General features: G+C 35.5%; 1 protein-coding gene across 7 annotated transcripts in view; it reads right to left on the bottom strand.

Annotated features, from left to right (window-relative positions):
• Positions 1-5,668: 5,668 nt before the first annotated feature.
• The window catches only part of CENPK (centromere protein K), a 22,498-nt gene continuing 1,379 nt past the window's right edge, over positions 5,669-26,787 (bottom strand). For 4 of the 7 annotated variants that reach the window (XM_031611601.2, XM_090132099.1, XM_090132097.1 and 1 more), the window contains 10 exons: positions 26,020-26,086; positions 25,700-25,801; positions 23,684-23,740; positions 21,188-21,260; positions 16,829-16,875; positions 15,418-15,500; positions 15,208-15,306; positions 14,848-14,977; positions 10,110-10,163; positions 5,669-6,392 (listed from right to left, as the gene is read on the bottom strand). In XM_031611601.2, coding sequence (XP_031467461.1) covers positions 6,234-6,392; positions 10,110-10,163; positions 14,848-14,977; positions 15,208-15,306; positions 15,418-15,500; positions 16,829-16,875; positions 21,188-21,260; positions 23,684-23,740; positions 25,700-25,801; positions 26,020-26,070 — 855 coding nt within the window. In that variant the 5' untranslated portion in view covers positions 26,071-26,086 and the 3' untranslated portion in view covers positions 5,669-6,233. The remainder of the gene's footprint in view (positions 6,393-10,109; positions 10,164-14,847; positions 14,978-15,207; positions 15,307-15,417; positions 15,501-16,828; positions 16,876-21,187; positions 21,261-23,683; positions 23,741-25,699; positions 25,802-26,019; positions 26,087-26,787) is intronic. The other 3 variants (XM_031611604.2, XM_031611603.2, XM_090132100.1) reach the window with 1 other exon arrangement.

The raw sequence follows: 26,787 nt of genomic DNA, 5'->3' as shown, positions 1-26,787 counted from the left end.
CTGCTTTGTTTGCAGTCAGCAGTTGTTCTGTAAAGCGTGAGTGGCTTGGAACTACCTGATAATATCATTTTCATAAGCACTAATTGGGCAATACTATTATTTGTACCTGTTTCCTGATTTTTACAGTAACTGCAATCAGCAAGACAAGTCAGCACGTCTGAGCGCATCTGAGTTATACCTTTGGTGCACACATTTCAAGCGTAGCAACTCTTCTTTGTGCTTAGTGAAAGAAGAGAAGCATCAGGGAGTAATAAAAATATAACTGATTTAAGTTAGTTTAAACTCTGCATGTCTCCTGTAAAGTATAATTATAGCTTCATTTTCTTAATGTGATGGTACACAAAAGGAAATTACCAAGCATGTCTAATTATAAAAGAAAAATAAAATAGAATTATACAATTGCAAAAAGCATGCTGTAACATACAGCTCTGCCTTTGAAGTTTTCAACGATAGCAAAGTTAAAGCCTCAGTGAATTCTGAATTTGCAGAACAGATAGCAGCACTGTTCTGAGCAGACCATCTAATTTGAAATTTGGCTGCGCTGACTTGTTTCACCTTGCCGTGATGAAACACAGATCTGTTCTCTTTCTATTAAGCAACTTCAATCGTCTTTCCTTTAGCCTTTGTATTCTTCTCTCAAATACTACACAGTAATTACTTGGTTTTCCAGTGTTGCAGGACTGTAACCAACATGTTCCTGGACCTAATCAAAGTATAACTTTTGATGCAACTACTTTCACAAAACAAAATCTTCTCATAGTGAAACAGACTCAACTCTGAAAATATATGATACTAAAAAAACAGCACGTTGCACATTCAAATAAAAAGACTGAATGCAACTGTCTCAGGTTACAAGTAAAGGTAGTGTTGTAAGTAACCTTACTCTTTGACAGTACCAATTAATATAAGCTAATAATTTAACCGATGAGTCTTTACAGCCTGTACAAATACGCAGAAAATCAAAGAATTCTCTTAAATAAAAGCCAAAGAAATACTGAAGATGAACTGTTGTAAGAGATACCAACTTTAAGCTCTATAATTGTGGAGAATTTAGTATTCTGGCACAGATGTCTCTAGAAGACCATGACACAAAGAATAATGTCTTGCCTTGTCATCAACCAGAATTCCCCAGTGTTCTGTTAACCAAAATAAAAGTACTTTATTATCTGAAGAGAACTTCAACAACTGATTGCGGGGAAAATGATTTATTATAAATAGAAAAGGACTGTTTTTATTATCAAGTCAACTGCAACATCAATCTAGTTTAATTTGTATTTGAAATCATTCTGCCTGAAACAGTCTCCAGCAACTTATCTGAATGCAACCTAAATTACAATTACAAGAGGAATACCACCAAAAACATTTGTCTTGGCTAACTACAATCCAAAAGCTCATTTGGAAGCACCTGCAAGCAGACTTTGTTGCCAAATAGAGAAGGCACGATTATGTTTCATTTGACAGTACGGAATTTAAAACTTTTGCAGAACAAAGAACTTTTTGTAACCATTGCTGATTATAATTACGAGTAGTTCGGCACTGCTGAAGTACCTTGGAATGCTCATTGTTTAACCTGGAAACAATCTGAATTAAAACACAGAGCTAGTGCTGCCTGAGAATATGCACAAAAAAGAATCTTGCTGGCTTAATCACTAAAATTTTGCCTTTGGGAATAAGTAAAATTATTGCAATCAGAAAGTAGTTGTGCTGTAAGTTTGAAGCAAAATAAATAAGTACATAAAAAATCTAACAACAGGAAATATCCATACCAGACCTGGTAAAATAATCCAAAACACTGAAAAAAACTTACTTTCTCTCAGAATATACATGGTTGACTATCTTTTGTGAATACATACTAGTAAATTTGACTTTAAAAAAAAAAAAAAGCTTCATATATGATGTGGTACAGAAAACGTAATGCTATTGTACCAAAATACTGAAAATGTTTGACACTTCAAGATACACTTATTATTCCAAGGTGATACACCGTACCAAGGTTAACTTTACCCCAGCCAAATCTAGGACAACCGTAACAGTCTTCATTAGTATCACCTGTTTTCTCCTAAAACACACAAGCAAAAAGCTCAGCTATATTTCTGGCAAAACTTCATTTCCCAAAAGTTTTAAGCTAGTCTTTCAAATCATGATTCTTTTTATCTTCAGTAAAGTGTTGACAAATACAACAGTTAACTTTAATGTCATCAGCAGAAGTTGAAAAAGCTATCCAGCAGAATTTAATTAGTTGGGTACGAAATAATGATAGAAAATTTGTACCAGTATTCACAGCTGAGTCTGTGAGAGCATACAACTGTTGTAGTCTGTGCTTCCTTGTAATCTTACAATACTACCTACAGGAAGGCATTGACATTATTAGACAAATTTCTTTGCAATGTGGAGTTTGCTCGGATGACATACCCTGAAAAGTGAGAAGCCCAGGTCAAGAGGCATTATTACTGATGAGGATTAATCTTTTTTTTTTCATGTTTTTGCTGGTTTAGATCCCATCAAAGCTGAGTGTTAAGTGGTGCACCTTCATGTTGCTACTGAATCAGTCAGAACGTAAAATGTTGTCCTCCTAGTTTTGGCCTTTTATTCAGCAGGTGATCATTTCCTTACTCATGGATTACACTCTGGATAGTGACAGTGGTGACTGATGTCTTTTTCTAAACCATATTAGAAGTGTGACCACCAGCTCAATACTGGGAGAATATGATATATGATAGATGAAGAAGCCCACTGCTTATTTGATAATTAGCAGAATCAAAAGTGGGAGGGTTTTTAAGCAATATCATTATTCCAGAGATACAGACTTAATCAAATAGACACAGCCCAATACACATACCTTAGTTAGAAGCAATCAAAAGTCAAAGACACTCATACATAACTACTTGTTGCATCTATCTTAATCACTACTGGTTGCTGTAGAAAACAGATTGATCCCTGTTATGAAGCCTGATCAATATGTCTCAGGATTGTCTTGTGATCAGTCGGTTGTCTGGCTATGAACTGATAGGGTTTTAATTAAGATCTCACAGTCCAAGGGCAGTTCTCTGTGCTAGTGAAATTGGCCCTACTGTGAAACACAGTTACACATCTTAGAGATTATATGGACAGTGATATGACATAAACAAACAGTCAAAACCATGACTGAAATGACTGAAAAATGTATTGTCATTCAGAAGCTGTAGTAGTATATATAGTGTTCCATTTCCTCTGAGGTAAGACTTTTAGAAGTTGCCTTTTCTTCAGAATAAGGATATTAGAATCTCTGCTTACACTTCTGCGTGATCTGTCCTACAACTCCAAAGTAAAGCATTTCTTCATAACAACCACTTCTTATACAAATTTCCTTGAGAAAAGCTTTGAAGAATGAGTTGTAAAAACTGCCATAGAAGCAGTAACTGTTTATCATTGCTGAAAATGCCTACTGTTCATTATCTCTGACCAGGTCCTGTGGAAACCAGCTTTTCAACACTCAGATCCAGGATGGTCTTATCGTGCTTCATATTCATGTCATGAAACTGTAGACAAGACAAAGTGATCAATTAAGGACACCTGTTAGTAGATGTCTGAACTGTGATTTCTGTGGCCAAGAATTCTTTCATTACACAGCAACTGATATTGACACTGAGGAGCTGACAAAATAGACATGGTTTGGCTTTTCTTTATAAGTTAGATTTATTTAAACTGACATATAAACATGACACCAGATATGTGAAACTGAAAATATAATCATGCCAATGAAATTAATGTCAGTTTTGGACTTCAAAGTGCAGCTAATTATAAGTTATTATATGTTGCTATTAACGGTCACAATGCTTTTCTTATTTCTTCCTACTGGAGTTAGCACATTTTACTTTGAAGTAAGGGTAACTGTGGAAGTTTCCTTAATGTTGGCTGAAAGAAAGTAACAGGTCAGAACAGTGCTATACCTGAGTAATCAAGTGTGGGATGAAAGAGTAAGATCAGTGGCTATAGCAGTTGGTGGCAAAGTGTCCTCTTTAGGGGGAGGTTAACCTGCTATACTGGTTAACTGATGATGTGAAACAGTTATGATAGAACAGTTCTAAAAGGTGGAAGCAATATCTGTGTCTATACCTCAGTGACAACATAGGTCCCGGGGGAGGAAGGGAGAGGAAGAGTCTAAAACCTGTACTCTTGTTCAGAGAATGGATTTGAACTTGCTTCGATCCAAACCACATTTCCTCATCAGCCCTAAAAGTTTCAACACTATCCTCACCTTTCGCTTGTACTAGCAGATGAGGTATGCACTGATGAGCAGCAGGTCCAGTAATGCTTCACCTTTGGTAGGTCTGTACAACACTTGGATCAGGAAGCTATCTTCAACACACTCCAGGAGTCTCCTAGATTGCTTGCACCTCAAAGTGTTGCATTCCCAGCAGACAGCCAAGTACCTTAAATCTCCTGTAAGGATGAGAGCCTGAGAGTACGAAACGTCTTGTATCTTGGCTCTATTTGACCAGGCAACCGTTAGTAGACCCCAACTCCTGATGTCCTTTGTTGATCTGGTCCCTGTCGTAACGAATATCCATCGTAGGGTTCTGAGAGAGATGGCTGGTGTGGTTGCCGAGCCGCTCTCCATCATATTTGAAAAATTGTGGCTGCCTGGTGAAATCCCCAGTGACTGGAAAAAGGGAAACATTACTCCCACTTTGAAGAAAGGGAGAAATGACTTGGGGAACTGCAAGCCAGTGAGCCTCTCTGTGCAATGGAAGATCATGGAGCAGATCCTCCTAGAAGCTATGTTAAGGCATATACAAGATAAAGAGGTGATTCAAGACAGCCAGCAGGGCTTCACAAGAGCAGATCGTGTCTGATCAATCTGGTGGCCTTCTGTGATGGAGAGTGATGACAGACAATGGATGTCATCTATGTGGACTTCTGCAAGGCCTTTGACATGGTCTCTCACCACATCCTTCTCTCTAAACTGGTGAGGTAAGGATTGGAAAGATGGACTGACTGTTTGGTGGATTAAGAACTGGTAGGCTGGTTGCAGCCAAAGGGTTGTGATCAATGGTTCTGTGTCAGGGTAGAGGCCGGTCACAAGCTGTGTCCCCAAAGGATCAGTCTTGGGATTGGTGCTCTTCAACATCTTCATCAGTGACACAGACAATGGCACTGAGTGCACCCTCAGCAAGTTTGCAGACAACACCAAGCTGAGCGGTGCAGTCAATACACTGGAAGGAAGGAAAACCACCCAGAGGGACCTGGACAGGCTGGAGAATTGAGCTAATGAGGTTCAACAAGGCCAAGTGCAAAGTGTTGCAGTTGGGCTAGGGCAATCCCAGGTATTTATACAAAGTGGGGGAGATCACCTTGAGAGCAGCCCTGCAAAGAAGGACTTAGGGGTCCTGGTAGACAAGAAGCTGGACATGAGCCAGCAGTGTGTGCTTGCAGCCTGGAAGGCCAACTATATCCTATTAAAAGAAGAGTGGCCAGCAGGGAGAGGGAGGTGATGGAGACATGCTCCTGTAAGCAAATTCTGATTATTTAATCAGATTTGTGTTATGAAAAATAATAGTTAATCTCTTTGAGAGCTTGCTTGCTTTTATAGACTGTTTTGTCCTTCTTATTTTCTGTGTTTTTGCTGTTTGTTTTTGAGAAAAACAACAACAACAACAAAAACCCCACACAGGCTACATAATGGTTAAAATTATTTATTCACGAATTTACACTATCACTGATCAAGGAAGAACCTGAGATTGATGACTTCTAAAGGTCCTTCCCACCTCAAACAATTTTATGAATATTATATGTATAAAAGATAGCAGAATACAAAATAGTTAAAAACAAACAAACAAAAAGACCATTCTAGAAAACCCTGGATAATTGAGATAAAAAAAAAGCAACTAAATATGCATGAAAGTCAGACATTACAGCTAGTCTTTGAATGGAGGACATTTGAGCAAGCAGTTATAAAACAAATAAAAATCAATGCTTCTGGACAATACGTACCTACCACTATCTGTAATTATGCATAGTAACCAATTAAGTAGGCAAAATAAAATGCATTTAAAACAGTGTAGTTAAAAAAGGCAATTATGCTAGAACTTAACATTAAACTGTTCTCACTCCCACTCCACCCTCAAAAACTTACGAAGTTCTCATATACCACTGAGCCTTTTCTCAGCAATTTTCAGCAGATACATAAGTATGGAAGCCAAACAGCAAATAAGTACTAGTGATTTGTTTTAGAAGTAAACATTTAGGTCACACTACTCATGAAAGGCTTCTAGACGTATCATGTTTGGATCTTCTGGATGCCTCAGGACAATTCCACTTCGCAGTAGCAACTCCAGATAAGGTGGCCAAAATGAGTCATCAGCTGTTACATAGGGTTCGTGTGGTGTGGACATTAATTGATTCAAGAGAATCTGGAGGACCAAAAGTACAAAATTTAGAACATGTTGTGGATATTAGTATTGATAAAAGGAGAATTTTAGTTCTAAGTTTTTCACTGTATATCAAAAATTCTTAGTGTAATTCTTTAGATAGTATAACTGTAAATGCCTAAGAAATACAAATGTGAAGGCAGTAAGAAATCCTTACATAATCCAGAGAGAGAGAGAGATTTTTGGAAATAATGTGTCTCAAAGCCATAACTGACTTATCATCAATGCTTGTAAAAATCTGTACCAGTGGAAGTGTACTGTTCACTGTTCCACTGATAAAATGCACCTCCCTTCACCACTGTGCTCACGTCCACTGTTTGCTCTCCAGAAGTATTCAGCAAATACTGATGAATGTCAGTAGGTACCATTTCTTTTTCAGATGGAGGAACTCAGCGACACACCTTTGCTCCATACACACTTCCATGTCAGATGCGTTTTGTCAGACTGCCCCGTCTGCTGCCATCTGTCGTACTGCAACATGTAATGGAGTACTGGTTGGGAAGCTCAACCTCTACTGCCATACCGCCAACATCCATCTCTGACATTGCGAGCCAACATCAAAATAGGCAGCTCTACTTCCAGAGCAGCCCCTGTCTCATCATCAACCTTGCTGAGGATGCACTCTATTGCTTCAACCACATAACTGTTGAAGATGTTAAACAAGACCAGATGCAGTACTGACCACAGGGCTACTGTTAGCCACAGACCTCCAACTAGACTGCACCACTGATTACAACTATCTGAGCTCTTCAACCAGTTCTTAATCCACCTCACTGTTCTCTCATATAATCCACAATTCCTAAGCTTACCTATGAGGATATTATCACAGACATTGTGAAAAGCCTTGCTGAAGCCAAGGCAGACATCATCCACTGCTCTCCCCTCATCTGGCCAGCTGGTCATGACATTGTAGATGACTGCCAGATTGATCAATAATGATTTTCCCTTGATGAATACACAATGATTACTCGTGATAGCCAAGCTTCAACCTGTTTGGTGATGACATTCAGATTAAGTAGCTCCATCATTTTCTCAGGGACAGAGGTAAGGCTGACAGGCCTGCAGTTTCCCAGGTATTCCTTCTTGCCCTTTATGAAGACTGGTGTCACACTGCATTTTCACCAGCCTTCAAGCACCTCTTCCATTCTCCAAGACCTTTCAAAGACGATAGAGAGTGGTTCAGCAATCACTTCTGCCAGCTCCCTCCCTGTGGGTGTATCCCACAGAGGTCCATGGATTTGTGCATGTCAAGTCTGCCTAGATGATTTCTGATCAGATCCTCCTTGGCCAAGGCAAAGTCTTCTGCCCTACTCTCTCTCATCTTCAAAGTCTGCAATTCCTGAATGACAATCTTAGCAGTAAAGCCTGCTAAGCAAAGGAGGCATTCAATAACTCTGCCTTCTCAATGTCCTCCATTACCAGAGCACCCACCTCATTCAGCAGCAGGCCACAGGCTCCTTTTGCTATCGATATACTTAAACTAGCCAACGGACCAATCCTGAGCTTGGAGGAAGTGGTACTTGAATGTTAACCAACTCTCTCATGCTAATTCCTGTAACTACTTCTTGATTTTGCAAGACAAGCACCTTACAACAATTCACCACCTCTTAATACTTCCTTACCCTTTGTTTCTTCCTTACCAAAATATTCTATTAGTTAGGAGACTGAAAATAAAACATCAGTTTCAGCATTCTTTTTGTACTCTGGAAGTCTGTGTTTATGCCCTCGTAATAAGAAAACACACCTCCAGATTATTTAATTTTGCCTATTCTATCATGCTTTTTTTATTCATCCTAGCTACTTTGTTATTCTACTCAGAGCTTGTAGAGTCCCAGCCTTCCTAGTCTTCTTAAGTACAAAATATTCTGCTTGCCTCTTTCTTGCTGATGAAAAATGCATAAAAAGTTTTCCCCAGCTAGTACTGTTAAAAAACTCTTTTTTTATGAATGCTCCAAAGAATTGCTCAAGCTTATGTATTTTGTATTCATCTGCTCTAATGCTGAATATTTACTCCAATTACATTACTGTTGATGAATTGTTGCTTAGTCTTCTATGACATTTATATTCCAAAATTGTCTTTATGGTCATTCACATATATTTATACTGTAAATATCTTTCAAATTTTGAACTAGTCTACTGAATTCTCAACCTGATAGTAATAATTCCTAAACTGTTTAAATGGAAAAAAAGTAAAAAAACAAACTTGATTTATAAAAAATGAAAAATATACCTTACTAGTGGAAGAAAGATTAGTATAATAAAGTTTTTGAAGTCTGCACGATGAATAAGTTTACATCTTGCTGAGGTACTTTATGCTAATTTAATGAAGTATGCGTTACTACACTTGAGTTATATAAATGCATACACCCAGCCTGACAAAATGGATTTATTAAAAATGTACACTTTCATTGTTCAGAAAGCAAACATTAAGGAGACATCATTAGGAACACATGCTTCCATTGTAATCCTGGGAACCTATTACAGTTCTACAACATTAAATCTGTTATTACAATAGAAATGTGACTTTATATTTGTCTTTTTAAGAAACTATTATTTGTATCTAAGCAAATGGTTTGAAACTAGAACCAAGTTACTCAACAGAAGAAAAAAAAAACCCAAAACCATCATCACCATAAAATAAAAGGTAAGGGACACTCACAGTTTAGGCCAAAATAGTTAAAAATAAGTCTGAATTTCTGGAACTAATACATTCTTCCAAATGGAAATCAAACACTATTTGCATGTGTTCACATTTTAAGAAGACTAATGTTATCAGAAAAAAACACGAAGGGCAATTTGTTTTCCATAGGGAATACATCTATTTCAAATTCTTGAGTCTGTTTTCAGACTCTGCCTAATTTGACATTAATAGGCATGCTGAGATACTTCAGGCATGTAAAACAATTTTGATGATGTAAGTAAAGATTCGCTGTCTGGGCTTTAAACTAAAGAACAACAATGTCATAGTGACCGGATCATAGCATCTTAACATCAGAACGTTATTCATCAAGCTTTCTCTCAAGAAAAAGGATTTTTTTTTTTCTGGGAGGTTTTACATGTAGATGCTTACAACTGTCTGAAGTATAAGCATGGAGGACAAAAAGGAAATCACCTTTAAGACTAGAAGGAAAAATGCTAGTAAAAGATTTAATGCTCCTTCAGAATTATGCTTGACAACTCAAAATCTTAAGTTGTACTGTAAAGAAAAATACATACTAACTAATATTAGCATAAAATCTATTAGAAATATATGAATCAAGATGCGCTGATTTTCTCAATATGAAAGAAGATAATCCAGTTAATATATATTGCTTAGTTCTCCTGTAACTGATAGTGCACTACTTTTTAGAAATATCTGTATTTAAACAGTACAAAACACAGCACAAAATGGAATAATTTTCTTAACCAAAGCATGTTTTCCCTCAAATGAATTTCTGAGACTCATAAAAATTCTATAACATAAACAGTGTAAAATTATAGAAATAAGGGGCAAATCATTTTTCCAGATGAAACTTAAGATTTGTTTATCTAGTCTCATAAAAAGATGAGGTTTAATTTGATAGAAATTAAAATAGAAATTAAACAGTCCTAAACATTTTACTTTTAAATTATCTAAACAGTATGTCATATTGTTATTTATCTTGCAATCAGATCTGAGTATTAGAAAATCCCCCCAATCTGTACATAATATCATCTTACCTCTAAAATTTCATGCATTGTTATCACTTGTTCAGATGGCTCTTCAGAGAACCTCTGCAAACATAAACCCACCATTCAAATTAACAACAACAATGAAAAACCACAAAACAAAATATTCAGGAAATATCATAAATGACAAAGAAAATTAATCACATAATTATTTGATGGTATACTACATAACAGGTGAAGACATATGCTTTTGTTCAGTCATAATACAAATACAAGGTAGGATTTAAGTAATAAATTTGTCAATGCAATATCATGAACTTCAGTATTACAAACAATTACTTTAAAAATCATTGCATGTGATCTTCCATGACTGTAGTATAGCTACCTTCATTGAAACAAAAAAACAAAACCATATTTTAGATGTAGTACAATGCAAAATATTCTGTTACAGAATATTTTTAACAGAAAGCCAAAAAGGGGACATACTTCTTGCTCCAAGGAAATCATGCACAAATCATGACTGAGTAAGGGCTTAATAAAGAATATCTTTTTGCCTTTACATTGATACTGGACTAAGGAAATAGAACCTATAGTGAGAAGCTGCAAAAACTTCCAACGAAGAATCATGAAGATGCTTTGTAGCCTTGGCTGCTGTTAAAAATACTACCGATAAGTTACCGGGTTTGATATTTGTGCATCAAACCTAAAATTAATTTTTGACTTCAGAAATTAATAGAACTGACAAACAAATAATAAAATCTTAATTATGTTAGTGTAAAGATGTTTGTACTCTCCCAGAACTAGCAAACATATTTTCCTATTTTTATAATATATGTGGTAAGTATTGTTTTATAGTATTACATTACTTACATACTTAAAGTATGTAAGTAATACTTCACTTAAAGTATTGAAGTATGTAATACTTCAATAAGTACCTATAATTTATGTGTATAAAGTCACTTTTAAGCAGGATGAGCAGCATCTATTTATTTAAGCTTCCTTTCATGAGGCAGATTTGCATAGAGTATTCCTATAATAACTATTCTTATCCAAAGGAAAAAAAAAAGAGACTAATACTTTCTAAGATTTAAAATGCAAGATAATTCTCAATTCAGTCACTACCTACACTAAAGCTGTCTGTCAGACTGTGGCCACAGAAGCTAACTATGATTAATCTTTAATCCCAGCCCCAGGTGCTGGTGTCTGGTGGAAGGCAGGTGGAACCCTACGTCACCTTTACAGCAGTTCACGCTGCTTTTAATCAGCTGGAGCATGTTCACAGTCACACAGAACTGCTGAAAGCACAAGCAGCTTTCGTGAAACAAAACTACTAACACAGTTAAGAGTTAAAATAACAGAATCATTAAAGTTGGAAATGCCAATAACATCACACAGTCCAAACAGCAACCCATGCCTGGGACCACTCCAGACCATGGTCATTCTGGGCAACATCGATCCTCTTTCAGAAAACCTCCAGGGATGGTGATTCCACCACCTCCCTGGGCAGCCTGTTCCAATGCAGTGCCACTCTTTTCAAGAAAGAATTTTCCCCCTAGTGTAATTGAAGGCCATTATCTCTCATTCTATCACTAGTTACTTGGGAAAAGAAGATGACCTCCACATAGCTACAACCACCTTTCAGATCATCATGAAGAGTGATTAAAGTCTTTTGAGTCTCCTCCAGACTAAACAGTCCTAGTTCCCTCATAAGACGTGTTCCAGACCCTTCACCGCTTCATTGCCCTTCTCTGGGCACACTCCAGGGCTCAGTGACTGTCTTTTATCAGAGAATCAAGCTGATTAGAAATGTGGATAATGCCTTCTTTTGAATCCAGGTAGCATCAAATTCTATTACTTATGCAGACAATTTGCATTTCTGACACATTAAGGAAAACGTCTTTCTCTAGCCTCCACAGATAATTTTAAGTGCTGATTATGAGAGACCAGTAACTGAGCTGTTAAGAACCAATTACACTGAAAGATAGAAAAGAAGATACAAATTCACAAGATTGACTGGAACATAACCTGTGTTTAAAAGTTCAATAAATGTACAAACAAAATTAAAAGATAAGATCTCGATTGGGAATTTATCAAAATAAGTCCTACTCTTAAGTAAAAGTAAATAAATGTATAAAGTGAGCTTCCATAAGAAGGGAAAGTGTAGACTAATCCCACAGACCTTGGATGATGTGATTTTCAATAAAATAAGAAAAATTGCATGGAAAAGAGAGTGCAGAAACTAGTTAGAATTTCTAACAGTATAACAAAGGCCAAGAAAATGCAAGGAATTGAATTTTGCGCTGGAGTGAGAAATTCTAACATAAGTTGTTCCTCAGAATTCTGAAACATATATATGAATGCACCATTTCTTCAATTTGAAACTTAGCTGAAGATGACTATGAGAAATTAATTCAACCTCGAAATTGGCCTTACTGATAGCACTGGACTGGAAGAACTCCAGAGACCACTTCCAGATCAGATTTTTATATGACTCATATATATGGTAGTAAATGAACTTGTGTATCTCATGATGTGAAATACATTTTTAAAGATATGACATCCATGAAGAGAAAAATAAACAGCAGCTTAAAATTCATCTGGGAAAGTAACTGGTATTTGAACAAACATCCAAAAAAAAAAAAAAAAAACCCACCTACAAGATGACTAAGAACCAGCAAAATTGGAGATGGAAGATCAGGCTGAAATGAGGAAATATCTGATTGAAAGAAGACTGTCAATTAAGTCATAAGTTCATAGTCACTAAAATTTAATGTGGTAACAGTGACAAAAAATGTAGGTTTTCCTGGTTTCAGCTAGGACAGAGTTCATGTTCTTCATAATGTCTGGTATGATGCTATGTCTTGGCTTTAGGAGAAAAACAATACTGATAACACACCAATGTTTTAGTTGCTGCTGAGCAGTACTGTACAGAGCCAAAGACATTTTTCAGCTTCTTGTACTGTCATGCCAGCAAAGGGAATAGGGGGAGCACTATTAGAGAGTGATGAGAGGACAGAACCAGGACAGCTGACCTGAACAGGCCAAAGAGATTTTCCATAACATGTGGCATCTCAAGTGAACTGTAAAAGTGGTGCAAGTCAGCCAAGTTGGGACAGACAGTGGTTTGGGACTGGCTGGGCATTTGTTGGCAGGTGGTAAGCAACTGCATGCTGTTTATTCATTTTGTTTATATATATGCATAATAAAATCATAACAACTTATTTCTCTTTTCATTTTCTTTCTGAGTAAATAACTTTTATCTCATCCTATGTGTTATATTTCCGCCCCCCCCCCCCCCCCCCGTCAGCTTAAACCACAACATTAGGGTGAACAATATTTACTAATAGCAGGATTCTGGAAAGCACTGATATAGAGGAGAACTAAAATACAGTACAGAAAGGTACAGAAAGGTGTGGATGACTTCAGAGATGATTACTGTGCCTCAAAAGCTGCACCTGGCATTTCTATGTGCTAAATATGAACTATGTAAATCCAAGATTTTTTTTTTTTTTTTAAGAGAAACTCAAGTCTCATCAGTTAGAAAAAAGGCAAGAGTGTATTTTTTTGTTTTTGTGAAGAATATGAGCTATTTTCTTTATAATGTTGGTTTTTACAAGATTCCAAAAAAAAGATTAATCAGAAAGGAATCAAATATAGACAATGAGTATTAGGATAAGCCAGAGAAATGAAAAGTTCTCTCACAAGAAACAAACAGAAAGCTTTGCTCTTTCAGTTTGCAAAACAAAGAAAAAGAAGATATAAGACTACTGTCCACTAATATATCAGGAGAGGTAAATACAAGACAGAAGAAGTTATTCTAAGGACAATATTGGCATAAGAATACATGGATCTCTATTAACACGAGCAAATTTAAGACTGTAATTTAGGAGAGTTACTAACCAGGGTATTGAAACATTAGAAAGAACACCAATAGGAAGAGAAGAAAAGAATTAAAAATGAAGCTCAATCAGAACAGTCTAGAAATTGTATGATGTGGTTGTCCCTGCAATAACAGGGAACTAGATTCAAGAAATCTATTTCTGTGTTCTTAAGCATGTATGAAATCCAGATCAACCCCCACCTTATTTATAGCTTTTTTTCTAATTAGTTTTTTTTAAATAGTAATGGTAAAAGGTCTATTTTTACTGCATACTTTGAATTTATTATGCAAAATACTCCCTGAATGCCTATTTTCCCTAAGATACTTTAAGATAATTTTTGGCCGGGTTTGCCTGAACAGAAACCAATGGTTAACATTCTAAACTATATTGTAATTATAAACACTTGTCCTGACTACTGTTCCAAAAGCATTGTTAGGCAATTAAAATTTGCTCTGCCAAGGAAAATATGAATTCACTTGCCTCGTCCAGTAAAAAAAAAAAAAGAAAAAAAAGAAAAAAAAAGAAGCATTTTGGAGTGAACCCCACATCATTTTCAAATTTGGCACAGCTTTTATGCATCTTATTGGGTAAAGGCTATACACATAAAAAAAAAAATCAGCTGGAACTGCCTTAAATAATATAAACCAAGTTGAAATACATTGATTAAATATAAAAGACAAGCCGTGAGAATATACTTATATCTCAAAATGACCAAAGATTCTTTACCAGTGACTTTAACAAAATATTACATCTAATTAAATAAAAATGAAGCATTGCAAATGTAACAGTCAGGAAAAAAAAAAACAAAAAACAAACCATCACAAAAAAACAAACAAACAAAAAAAACAACAGCAACAAAAAAACGTAACAAGAACAACAGAAAAAACCACACCAACTCAACACTTTACCTTCTTTTTGGCATTTCCATTTTTCTCTGGAAGGGGAAAATGTTCTTCTAGGAACTCACCCAAAGCATTCAAGAGTTTTTTCTTATATTCCTTTAACTCCGACACTTGGTTTTTCAGTTCTTGAAATACTCTAGTAGCCAATATAATAGTAAAAACATACCAACAGAATATCAAATTCAACAAAATAATTTTTTTTCTCAATTAAAAGAAGGCACTTATTTTCTATTGTTAAAAAATCATCATCTTATTATTTGATCTATTTTACAAAGCAAGCAGTATGTTTTTAAGTATTTGTCTGGTCATATACTTTTCTTGAAATATAAGTTCTTCAATATGAAAAATTTGACCCGACAGCAATACCTTTTTTCAGAATCTGTTACAACTTCTTTTTTCATTTCTTCTTCCATTTCCTTAAAAGTATTTAGTGCTTGCACCTGTTCGTCATGCCACTGTTGTTCTCTTTGAAACATGAAAAACAGGATACAGTACAATTGATAAATGCAATGCAGTTTTCCCTGAACAGCAATTTTTAAGTCCCAATTACTTTTCAGATCCTCTTTCCACCTTTACCTTTCCAGATCTTCTTTCAGCTTTTCATTCTTTGACTGAACTGCTGACAGCACCATTTCAAGTTCTTTCTGTAGTTTCTGCAACTATAAAAAGGTAAAAAGAAACCTACAATTTACAAATAGCCAAGCCTCTGCTATTTGTTCTACATAAGGTTTTATTTATAGGTCTGCTTTCATGTATCAGGTAAAGACAGCCAAAGTTATCTCTAATTTCTTATGCAGGCTCAGGTAAATACACTGTTTTAAAATCCAGCTGAAGCTGTTTGCAATCTTACTGTCCCAGATGCTTAATAATGTATCAAAACACTGTAAAACATTGTTAATTTTACTTGAAGCAGATTGTGGAGTACTCAACGTGTACTGTTCATCTGATGAAACACTAAATGCACACACATCAAATCTATAGCACTGAAAAAGAAAGATGCTGCAAAGAAAGGCTAATCATATACACTGATGATATGGATTATATATATGGGAGAGGAAAGAGGAAGAAACAATTTAACTACTGCAGCCAGGAGCTACAGGTGCTGTTAAAGATACAGAACATACATCTCAAGGGATTGGGTCTTTCACTAATACACTATGTAATAAAATGCAAAACTCCTAACAAGTTTATGCCTTTTTAATATAAACCTACAATTTGGATGTATTTTGTCTCCTTTCATACACACTATGAAAATTATTTTTATACTTTGCTTAAGGAAACAAAACTTCTAAAAAATATTATACACATGCAAGTGTGTTGTATACACACAATACATGAAAAAAGATTGGAACTCTCCGAAAAATAAGCCACAAAAGGTTGTAGCTAAAATATAACAGCAATACAGTGAAATTAATTAAATTAATTAATTAAATGTAATTAAACAGCTTATTTATAATGGCTCTTAACAGCTGATAGATTCTCTGCTGCCAGTGATGCCAGAGGGAAGAAAACTGTTAGGAAGATAAATCTAAACGATATTTTTTAAACCACAGCAGTGCGCATATTCTTAGCTACTGCTGCATATCAATGTCCAACCAATACTTTGTGAAGCTACCACTAACGCAATTTTTGATTTGCCCCTTCAAGTCTAGAAGAACTCAACAAAATATTTGCAGATTATTTTCACAGATGTCTAAAGCTAACAATACAGAATCTTCTTTGTAACATATTATACTCTATATTATGAAGCATGAAATGCAATAAATACAAGAACTTTTGCTTAAAAAATCATTCTTTACAGCTAGAAAATTTTAGTAATTATAATTCAGGAGAAGACAAGCATTAGAACAACCAGAATGATAAAGAAATAATCTGACTAGCTTAGCAACAGTCTACAACAGGAGCAGCTACAGGGAAACATGGGAGCTGAATAGAATTTTTAAAAGTTTAAATAAAAAGTTATCTATTAACAGAAAAAGAGACTTACCTCTTCTTCTCCTAATAACAGCAGTACCTCTGGATTAGTAGAAATTACTGAAAAATATAATGAATGGATTTTAATGTGTTCAGTCACTTCGAAGTGAAAAAAAAGCACTGAGTTTTTTTGTTTTGTTTTTTAAATGTACATGAACAAGTACAGGTACATGATTTTGAAACGTTAAGTCAAGTCTGTACATCAGGATAAGCAAGCCTGTGGAAAAGTTTCCATCAATGCAGGAAATCAAATTTCTCCAGTCTTCAAATTCATTCTAAAACAGGCTCATCAAATGACTGAAGAACTGTGAGAAGGTTCATTATTACTCTAACTTTATTTTTATATGTAAGCTGAGCTTGTACACTGTTTTTTCCATTGTACAGACAAGCTATTTTATTTTAACTTTATTATAACTTTATTTTTGAACAGAATGTTTTGCCAAGTTTTCTACAGACCACGTGCCCATATTTTGCAAATATCTAATCTAAGTTATGTAGAGACTGAAAATTTCTCAGAATTCCTCAGTCACAGATTAGTTGTGTTTGGAAGGGACCTCAGGAGACTGTGCAGTACAACACTAACTCAAAGCAGGGTAAACTGCAACAGAATGTCCGTTAGGATTTTTACTGTCATCAAATATAGAGAGTCCAAACCCACCCTTACTAGAGCAAGGCAACTTGCTCAAGTAACAATCACATTAAAAAAGGTTTTTAATCTATTTAAATGGGTTTTCTTCTATTTCAGTAAGTCATCATTATCCCTTGCGCTCTCACTGAATAGCATTGAGTCTGCTTTTTCCTTCCTTTATTCTTTCAGGTTTTTATACACACTGGTAAGATTTCACCAGTTTAAACTGTCAAGCTCTCAGCCCTTCCTTGCATGTCAGATGCTCCAAGCCTAATCATTTCCGTATCACTGTCAGTGGACTTGTTTCATTGCGTCCAAGTCTCTCCTGCACTGGTAAGCCCAGAGAAGGGGCACAACACTCCAGATGCAGTCTCCAGATGTTTGACTGTAGAAAATCAATCACATTCTTTGATCTGCTGGTGATGATCTTTCCAAGACAGACCAAGATGCTGCTATCCCATAAAGGAAGTTGGTTTGGTAGATGCATGTGGACTATATGTCAAATAATAACTAGCCAAATGCATTGCACTTTGATACCTAAATGCTTCCCAACTGCTTGACCAGGACTGTGAAATCTACATAGAATCATATTTGACTTGGTCTGAAAGGAACCTGAAAGCCCATCCAGGTCCAATCCCCCTGCTGAGGGCAGGTTGCCACTCACCAGATCAGGCTGCCAGGGCCCCATCCAACCTGGCCTTGAATACCTCCAGGAATGGTGCAACCACAGCTTCTCCAGATAGCCTGTGCCAGTGCTTCACTGCCCTTTGACTAAAAAAAATTTCCTCCTCATACCTCAAAACCTTGACTGCAGGGCTGCTCTCAATGAGTTCTTCCAAGGCCAATGTCATCATGGCTTGTATCAGGAATGATGTGGTAAGCAGGACTAGGGAAGTCATCCTGTCCCTGTACTCAGCACTGGTGAGGGCCTCACCTCGAGTACTGTGTTCAGTTTTGGGCACCTCAGTACAGAAGGGACATTGAGGTGCTGGAGCAGGTCCAAAGAAGGGCAACAAGGCGTGTGAAGGGCTTGGAGAACATGCCCTATGAAGAGCAAATGAAGAAACTGGGGCTGTTTAGTCTGGGGAAACAATAGCTGAGGGGAGACCTTATTGCTCACTTCCAATACCTGAAAGATGATTGCAGAGAGAGTGGAATTGGTCTCTTTTCACTGGTGACAGGTCCAGGACGAGGGGAAATGGCCTCAAGCTGCACCGGGGTAAGTTTAGGTTGGATATCAGGAAAAACTTCTTTACAGAAAATGTTGTTAAGCACTGCAATAGGCTCGCCAGGGAGGTGGTTGAGTCACCATCCCTGGACATGTTTAAAAAACCATTCGGATGCGGTGCTCTGGGACATGATTTAGCAGTGGGTTGTTAGAGTTAGGGTAGTATGATTAGGTTGTGGTTGGACTTGATGATCTTTATGGTCTTTTCCAACATGAGTGATTCTATGACTCTATGATTCTTCTCCCAGTCTCCATTTGGAACTATCCCACCCAAGAATGGCACCTTGCACATGGTTAATAGTTAAATTTGCAAGTTTGTCCAGGTCTCTTTGGATGGCATCCCTTCCCTCTGTTATATCACATTTGAAAAACTAACAAAGTAAAGAACTATCCTAAGTGTTTACAAGAATAGCTACATGTAAGGAGATGAAATGACCAATACGGTCAACTTCCTAACAAAAGCCCTCAGCAACAGCAGCACTTAAGGAAAAATGTTATTCTATTCAAGCATGGGATAATGTTTCCCTTGAATGCTTCTGCAAAACCCAGTTATTTATGGCTTGTGCACTTTCTGAATAAGAAACAAATTGTTGTATTTAATAGCCTTCAATTGACTTGAGTCAGTTTGCAATGCCATATTAATTTCAAGAATCTGCATTAGTGTATGACTTCAGAAAAAAAGAAGCATATGAATCTATCAACAGGGAAAGTAAAGCTACTCTAGCACATTCATTAATACGATCAGAATGTTTTGCCCAAGCTTGTACATCAAATTTCTAACCTTAAATAAAATTCAATAAAATCTTTTCCTTTAAAAAAGCATGAAATACTTCTTAAATGCAACAAAAGTGATTTCATCAATTTCGCAAAGCACACTTTGAGAAAGTAATTTTATAGTTGTTTCAAATCCGCACAATTTATGTGCAGTCTTATTGCTTTAATAGTAATTGTTCAATGATACAAACAAATGAACAAAATTAATGAGCTCAAAATGCATCGAATACATGTCCAGATGAAATCTCTTCTGCTTATGAAATTACTATCACGCAATTCAGCAAGCCAATAAAAAACAGGTTACACCTCAAGAATATATTTTTAAAACAAATAACCCAAAGTTGAAAATAATGGCACATTTTAGTAAAGAAACTTAACATCATCAGGTATTTTACCTAAATAAAAATTTCAAATGTTTTCAATTTATTTCCTTCAGTCAGCAGCTTATTCATGAACAGCAAAGCAGACAAGAACCAGAATCTCCTAAATTTTATTCAATGTCATACTTTTGGTCTACATGCTTCTAAGAAGCATCTGAGGCTGATCTCTCCCCTGCAGACAGGCTTACAAAGCACACGAACTATGAATTTGTTCCAGCGAACGCCAGCATCCATTTAGAAGAAATAAGAAATACTTCTAATCTTTCCAGCTCCTCTTACTTGACTGTATGATATGCTGCAAGTACATGAGCTTTGAAAGAAGCTAGAAAAGTGACTATAATATTAATCTAAAAATGCATTCCAATTTGGCCAAATTAAATATCAGAAATCACAATTTGCTGTTTGCATAGTGTTTCCAAAATGACAGGGACTGGACATGAGACATAGAAGTGGATGCTATCAGAATACTACTGATAAGCTGGTGTAAATTCTTATGATTTTCTAAAATAGCACATCTGAAGACTTTGCTTACACTTGGATTCCAAGTGGTTTTATTTTCACAGTGTCTGAAGACAATACGGAAGACCAACAGCTTGCCTCAGTGTTATATGCTTTCAGTAAGCAATCTACTGTAGTATTGCTACAATAAATTGAAGTTTTCAGAAATTTTCTTAGCCTGAAGTCCCTGACATCTACTAAATCCAAGACAGGTATTTTAACATGCTGCAGGGAGTTACCACTAAAGGCATATTTCAAAGTTTCAGCTAGTACAGCATAACACAAAAGTACTAATTAAAAAAAAAAAAAAAAGGAACTACAGTTAAAAACATGTCTAGGTAAGTTACTATTAGTTTATTAGCAATATTTGCAAAAATGAAAAAAATACATCAGCCTGTTTCAACCAGCACAAAGAAAGAACTATTTGCCAAAGTAGTTCTGTCCAAAAAAAGGAAGTACAGACAAGAAATGCAAGAGAAACAATCACAGAAAGGAGCAATGTGAAAGAGGGTGACAGAATAATTAATGTTTCTGCTTCAGGGTAAAATATTCTAGGAAATTTTCTAACAATCATTTTCCATTTAACTAACTGATGATGATAGGAAATATGCATTCTTTTCCAGAATTGTAGGCTTAAGTCATAGTAAGAATCACTTGAAGAGAAACTGAAGTACTAAAAGAAAATAGAGTAACTGCTAGAAATTAAACATAAATATTACAGCAGAAAGCTTTTTATTTGACTTCTAACTAGTTATATCATGATAATACAGTATGACTGTCAACACATTCGCAACCTAAGATGCTCAGATGAAGAACGCTGCAGAACTTTACATGAGTAAGCCTTACAGGTAAGCAGCTACTTACACTCAGGATTTCTTTTTTGCCACTGATAATACTCTGCTCTTAAAGCCTGCATTCGTGTCAGTAACAATGAAACCTGTATTAAAAGAAATTAAATATCTTGTAAAGTGTGTTGAATTGTACTGGAATGAAATAGAACGGAGTGGGATAAGAATTCACTTATTAGATTTATGCAGCTGAAACAAAAGAGCGACTACTGCAAAAGACCATTTTATTCTTTGGAGGATTACAAAAAGCAATTGCAGAGGTCAAGAAACATTTTCACTCTCATTTCAGGAGGCAGAAAACAGAAATACCAGATTTGGAATGCTCCCCTTAATTGCTTCTGCAGTATCAGACAAGTACAGCTGAAGATAAGCCACTCGAAGCATCAGTATTTCACATCCTTGACTGTCTTTTGATACACAATAGATCCATGTTTATCACTAAATGATAGTGATCACTGATAGATGTGATGACTAAACAGAAGATTTTCTTCCAAAAAGCAGTAGTCAAATATACTGTCTACCAAAACTACATCTACGTAATCAATATCAAGAAGCTTTAGATTATTCTTCTAGCTCACTGACAGCACTGAAAATATAGGAGCATTAAAACAATACATCAGTTCAGGAAAATTTATTTCAAAAAAAACAAAACCACAAAACAACAACCTAAATGACCAAGATTCTTAAAAATGTACTTAATTTATTTTACTATGATCTGGAGAAAGAACATATATACATATATATATATATATATGCATATGTATATATATGTGTGTATATATATATTTATATGGTATATGTGTGTGTACACACACACATACATACATCATTACTGTTCTGTTTCCTGAAGTTGGAGATTGCACATATTATTTGAAGAAAAATACACACATATATAATACATTTTGTTAAATTACAGTATAAGAAAGTAAACATGCATTTAATTGCAGCAAGCATTGCTGTCTTCAACAAAAGGGACAACAGACCATATTCTGCTTTTCATCAAAAAAGGGAAAAAGAATCATCAGCTAAGATCTCATAATAAAATGAAGAACTGACACCTTAGACTTGGATTTTCATAACTCATAACATCTTAGAAAACAACTTTGGAAATCTTTTAAAGTATTTTAAAGAAAAGGAAAATAAAAAACCTTAAACTAAAAAAAAATAAAAATCCATCATACAAATGTTTTTTATTCTGTAGATTAGATGGTGTCATCTCTCTTGTAATACTGGAACACCACTTTTGACAGTATCATCAGCTCACTCTGTAACCTTTTAAGCTTGATAAAAAGGATCTACAAAATGTTTTCATATGTGAAGTATACAAATAAATTAACACTACTATTCAGTAACTGTAGATCAAGGTCTCCTCAAGACACAAATGCATACTGCAAATATATGCATAAATAGATATCTTTCTCATGTTGTATTTATATATTCCTAGCAAAATGTACTTCTCAATAAGCAAATCATTACATTGTAGACCAGAATCATCCTCAAACTTAAAGAATAAAACCTCAGACAGTACAATGCAAGATTTTGATCTTGAGGTGGTTAACGAGTGAACTTCACTGAATAGTTCAACAGCAAGGAAAAAAAAACCAACACAGCTTCTTTGCCAGCTACATTGATAATAGAAGCGCCTATCTTAGGGCTTAAATGAGGATCACTTAAAAATTGCTGAGTGAGGGTTTAACACGACCTTTTCCTCTCCTTCACATTTTCAGTCATGAAGTGGAATAAACCCTTTCAACTCCATTTAATAATTGTCTCACTAGGAGAGATTTTAAAAAAAGCTTATCTCCGAAATTAATTACAAGGCCATGATAGACTTCAATTAAGCTAGAGAAAAATCTAAAAACCTCTGAGCCTACACCCAATTAAGCCTAGACAAGTGATTTCCACTGCTAGGATTGTATCCAGTACTGAAAGAAGAGAAAAATTGCACTTTGTGCATATAAATAGAGTTCTCTGCATTTTATTTATTCTAGTTTAGAACACTAGTAGAAAGAAATTAAAATTAGTAATTCACTAGAAATTCAATATTTGAATGTGTTTGACAAAGAAATCTCTGAAAAAAAGTGCTCTATCATTCCAACATACTGAATTAGCCACCTGAATATACCTACTGAAATCATGGAGGATAGAGATTTATAATATCTACATATTTCATCTACTCAACCAATATACTTTAGATATAAATACACTGAGACCAAACAGCTACTGAAGTTACACATCACACCCTTCTGCCTGTGCCAGTTCTTAAACAGGTTACATGGCAGGACTGCACTTAACCTCTCCTCTTTTTGCATTTATGCAAGAAGCTGCATAAATGTAACTGTTCAGCGTTTGCTAGGAATTGACATACTTCAAAATAGGTCTCAAAGTTTGTAAGAGTAAAGATAACAACTTCAGAGAGAAAGCAAAGATAATTTAGTTTTCTTCTTTCGAAAGGAAATATTCTGCTTATAGGGAATATTTTCTGGAGAATAAAAAGAAAATATTGCCTTACCTTGGCATCTGATTCTGGCACTGGTTCTGCTGTTAGAAGTGTTAGCTTGCTCTGACACTGGGTAGAAAGCAAAAGACAATGTTTACTCATTCCTACCTTTTGCAGGGAAGAAATATGATGTTATAAAATTGCAGCAGTAACTGTTTACTGTAAGGAGAAAAAAAAGTTTTGATTTGGCTCTTATAATGTCCCTCAAAATCTGACCCAGAACAGCAAATAAAAGAAATATTATGAAATCATACTGCAGAAAAATTCAATTAATCGAAAAGTAAAAAAGCAGCAGCTAACAAAAGATGTGTAATTTGAGAAAAATAGCAAGTTACAAGGGAAACACCAGCACAGAGAAAAATACTAAACAGATTAAGAACATGAAAAATTATGAAAACGAGACAGTCATGGACAGCAAGGCTGAATAGGGAATCTGCTGTGAAGTTAAAATACCCAGTGCTACTACTCTAATTTTCCGAGTAAAGCAATTACATTATAGCACAGTTTTTGTTTCAACTCATTTAGCAGGTCAGTATACTATACAGTTGAGGAACAGGTTATTTTTTAAGTGTGCAGCACATCAGTTCCCATTGACTGTAATGAGTTTAATACCAAGACAGAAATTCAGGCCACCAGAGAGATTCAAGGCCATAGCAAAAGCCACCTGCTAAACTTTTTCTTGTTTTCTACCAGTCAGCAATATATTCTACCTCATGACTGGACAGAACGGAAACTGCTAAGCAACAGAATTAAAAAGTAGTTCTTCGGAATCCTTATTATTCTGTTTTGGAACTAAACACAATATAGGATTTTGGCAGTAAATATTACTAATGCCGGCACAATAGACATAACAAGATATCATAGATTATATCAACAGAGCTAATTCAACGATTATAAAGTTCTTTAGATTTCTTTGCAAAAACCTGCCTGTATCCAGAACATAATGCCCTAGCATACAAGATTTCAAAGGTTTTCCAATTATGTTAAAAATAATAAACACTCTATCTTCATTTCTTATCTGAAAGTCGCAGAGAAAATCCACATCCTCCAAAACCGTGCTAAGCAGCAGTTCGTTTGGTAACTTTCTACAATATTTCAGAAGCCTACAAACAGGATTTTCTGCAGCTCATTCATTAGTAAGACACACACACTGTGCAAAATTCTAAGGAATTTACAAAAGTATTAGGTTTACACACAGGGCTAATAACATCCTATTATCTTTTAGAAATCTATTCCTTACACATTATAAACCACAGTTTATATGTACTTCATTCTGCTTTAAGATGTGAAGTATTTTTATGTAAATTTCTGATCCTTTTAATGCATTGAGCTTACAATGCAGAACAAGCTAAATAAGTGGTGCATTTACCAGGTAAAATAGAAGGTAAGCAATTAATATTCAATAGTCTCAACAAACTTTTACAAAATGCATAACATTCCCTCACAATGGTTAAGAGTTTATTTTGACTAGGTTTGGCTTAATTAAGTAGATAAATAAATATAACTTGCTCTAAAGCTTTACTATTAGTATATTGGACCACCTGACGAGAGTGATCATTTTATGACTGAGGTCGCAGCTGTCAGCTTGCATGAATGTATGCTACGAGCATTATCCTTCTGAATCTCTATTCTCCTCCAATTCTGTCTTTCCCTGAAGACCTTAAGTACTTGTGAACAACCAATTCCCTTCTTAAATAAGACAAAAAAGAGGATCTCTATTTTAGTGTATTGGTATTACCAGAATACAAATAACTATCACTTCATTTTTCACAAGTTTTAATGTATTCTCTCATTATACTTTATTTAAGATGTAACTAAATCAGCACGCTGCAAACAAAGACCGACCCTGCAGGACACTCTTCATCTCTGCCAACATGCTTGTCTTTCTAAAGGTCTTCATTTTGTTATTCTTGTCATTTCTTCGGAGGAAGTGTGGTAAGTATGCAGTGAAGGGAGATGAGCAAGAAATTCTGACTGAAGTTAAAAATAAATTAACAAAAACCAGACTTATATTCATGAGTTGCATACCTTTTCCATCTCCTTCCAAATATTCTCACATTCACGCAAGAGTTCTTCCGTGGCATCTACAGGGCAAACTGAGTCATTCATCATTTCTGGTAGTTTTTCAGCCTATTAACAAGAAAATTGCAAAGTTACTATGCAGATCAACAAAAACTAACAGGTTTCTGAATCATACCTGCTGCATTAGGTCAAGTCCATATCAGAGCAATCCCTCTGAATCCAAAAAGTTTTCAGTTAACAACTCTATACTTACAAACAGGATCAAATCATTTGGTAATATCAGCTAACCATAACACTGTAGAAATATTCTCAAATTAGATACTAACATTTTCAATTGAATCAGAAGGTGCAAAGTTTTCAAAAATGCTTTGGTTCATCTGGGCAACTTCTTTCCTGACAAAGAAACAATGTGAGAATAAGTGCCCGTCCATAAAACCATGGTTTTCTTCCATATATCCACAAAGTTCTTCAGCAGTTCTCTCTGCTGCCTTCCAATAAATGTACTAGGCTATTTCTCCTTACAACAATTTTCACTTTTTCATCAAAAAGACTTTGAATTCAAAAGTTGTGGACACAAACAACAAAAGAAGCCAAAAGATATGCAGACAAGTAAATAAAGAGTGCACTAGGATGGTGAGCAGAAAAAAGTCGTAAGTCAAACTGGTCAAATTAAAAACGCTGAGAAACTGTTGGGCTAAATAGGCACACACATGTTTTTAAAATGTTATCTCAAAGTTAAGTCTATTGAGAGAGATATAAATGTCAACAGCACATATGAGGAAAACCAGGAGGGCCAAAATATTACTCAAAGGGAGAATCTGCTAAGGTAAAACAATGAATTGCAACTTCCTAACTGTACTAAAGTGCTAAGTCTTTAAAGAAGAAATAAGTGTCTGTCATCTTGATGATGCATAAACTCCAAAGTAAACCTCAGGAATTCATTTTCAAAACAAAAAAAAGATGCATCACAGAATAATATACTGAACATATGAGTGAAATATTTAATTACTACTTCTAATAGGCAAGTAAGCCATAACAGAGTGGCTAAGAAAAAAATAAAATAATCAGCACTTCTCCTCAAATACTGTTGTAAC

The sequence above is a fragment of the Phasianus colchicus genome, chromosome Z (genome assembly GCF_987193195.1).
Source record: "Phasianus colchicus chromosome Z, bPhaCol1.hap1.1, whole genome shotgun sequence".
Classification (NCBI taxonomy): Eukaryota; Metazoa; Chordata; class Aves; order Galliformes; family Phasianidae; genus Phasianus; species Phasianus colchicus.
Note: the sequence above shows the minus strand (reverse complement) of the source record. Positions and strands in the feature narration are given on the sequence as shown.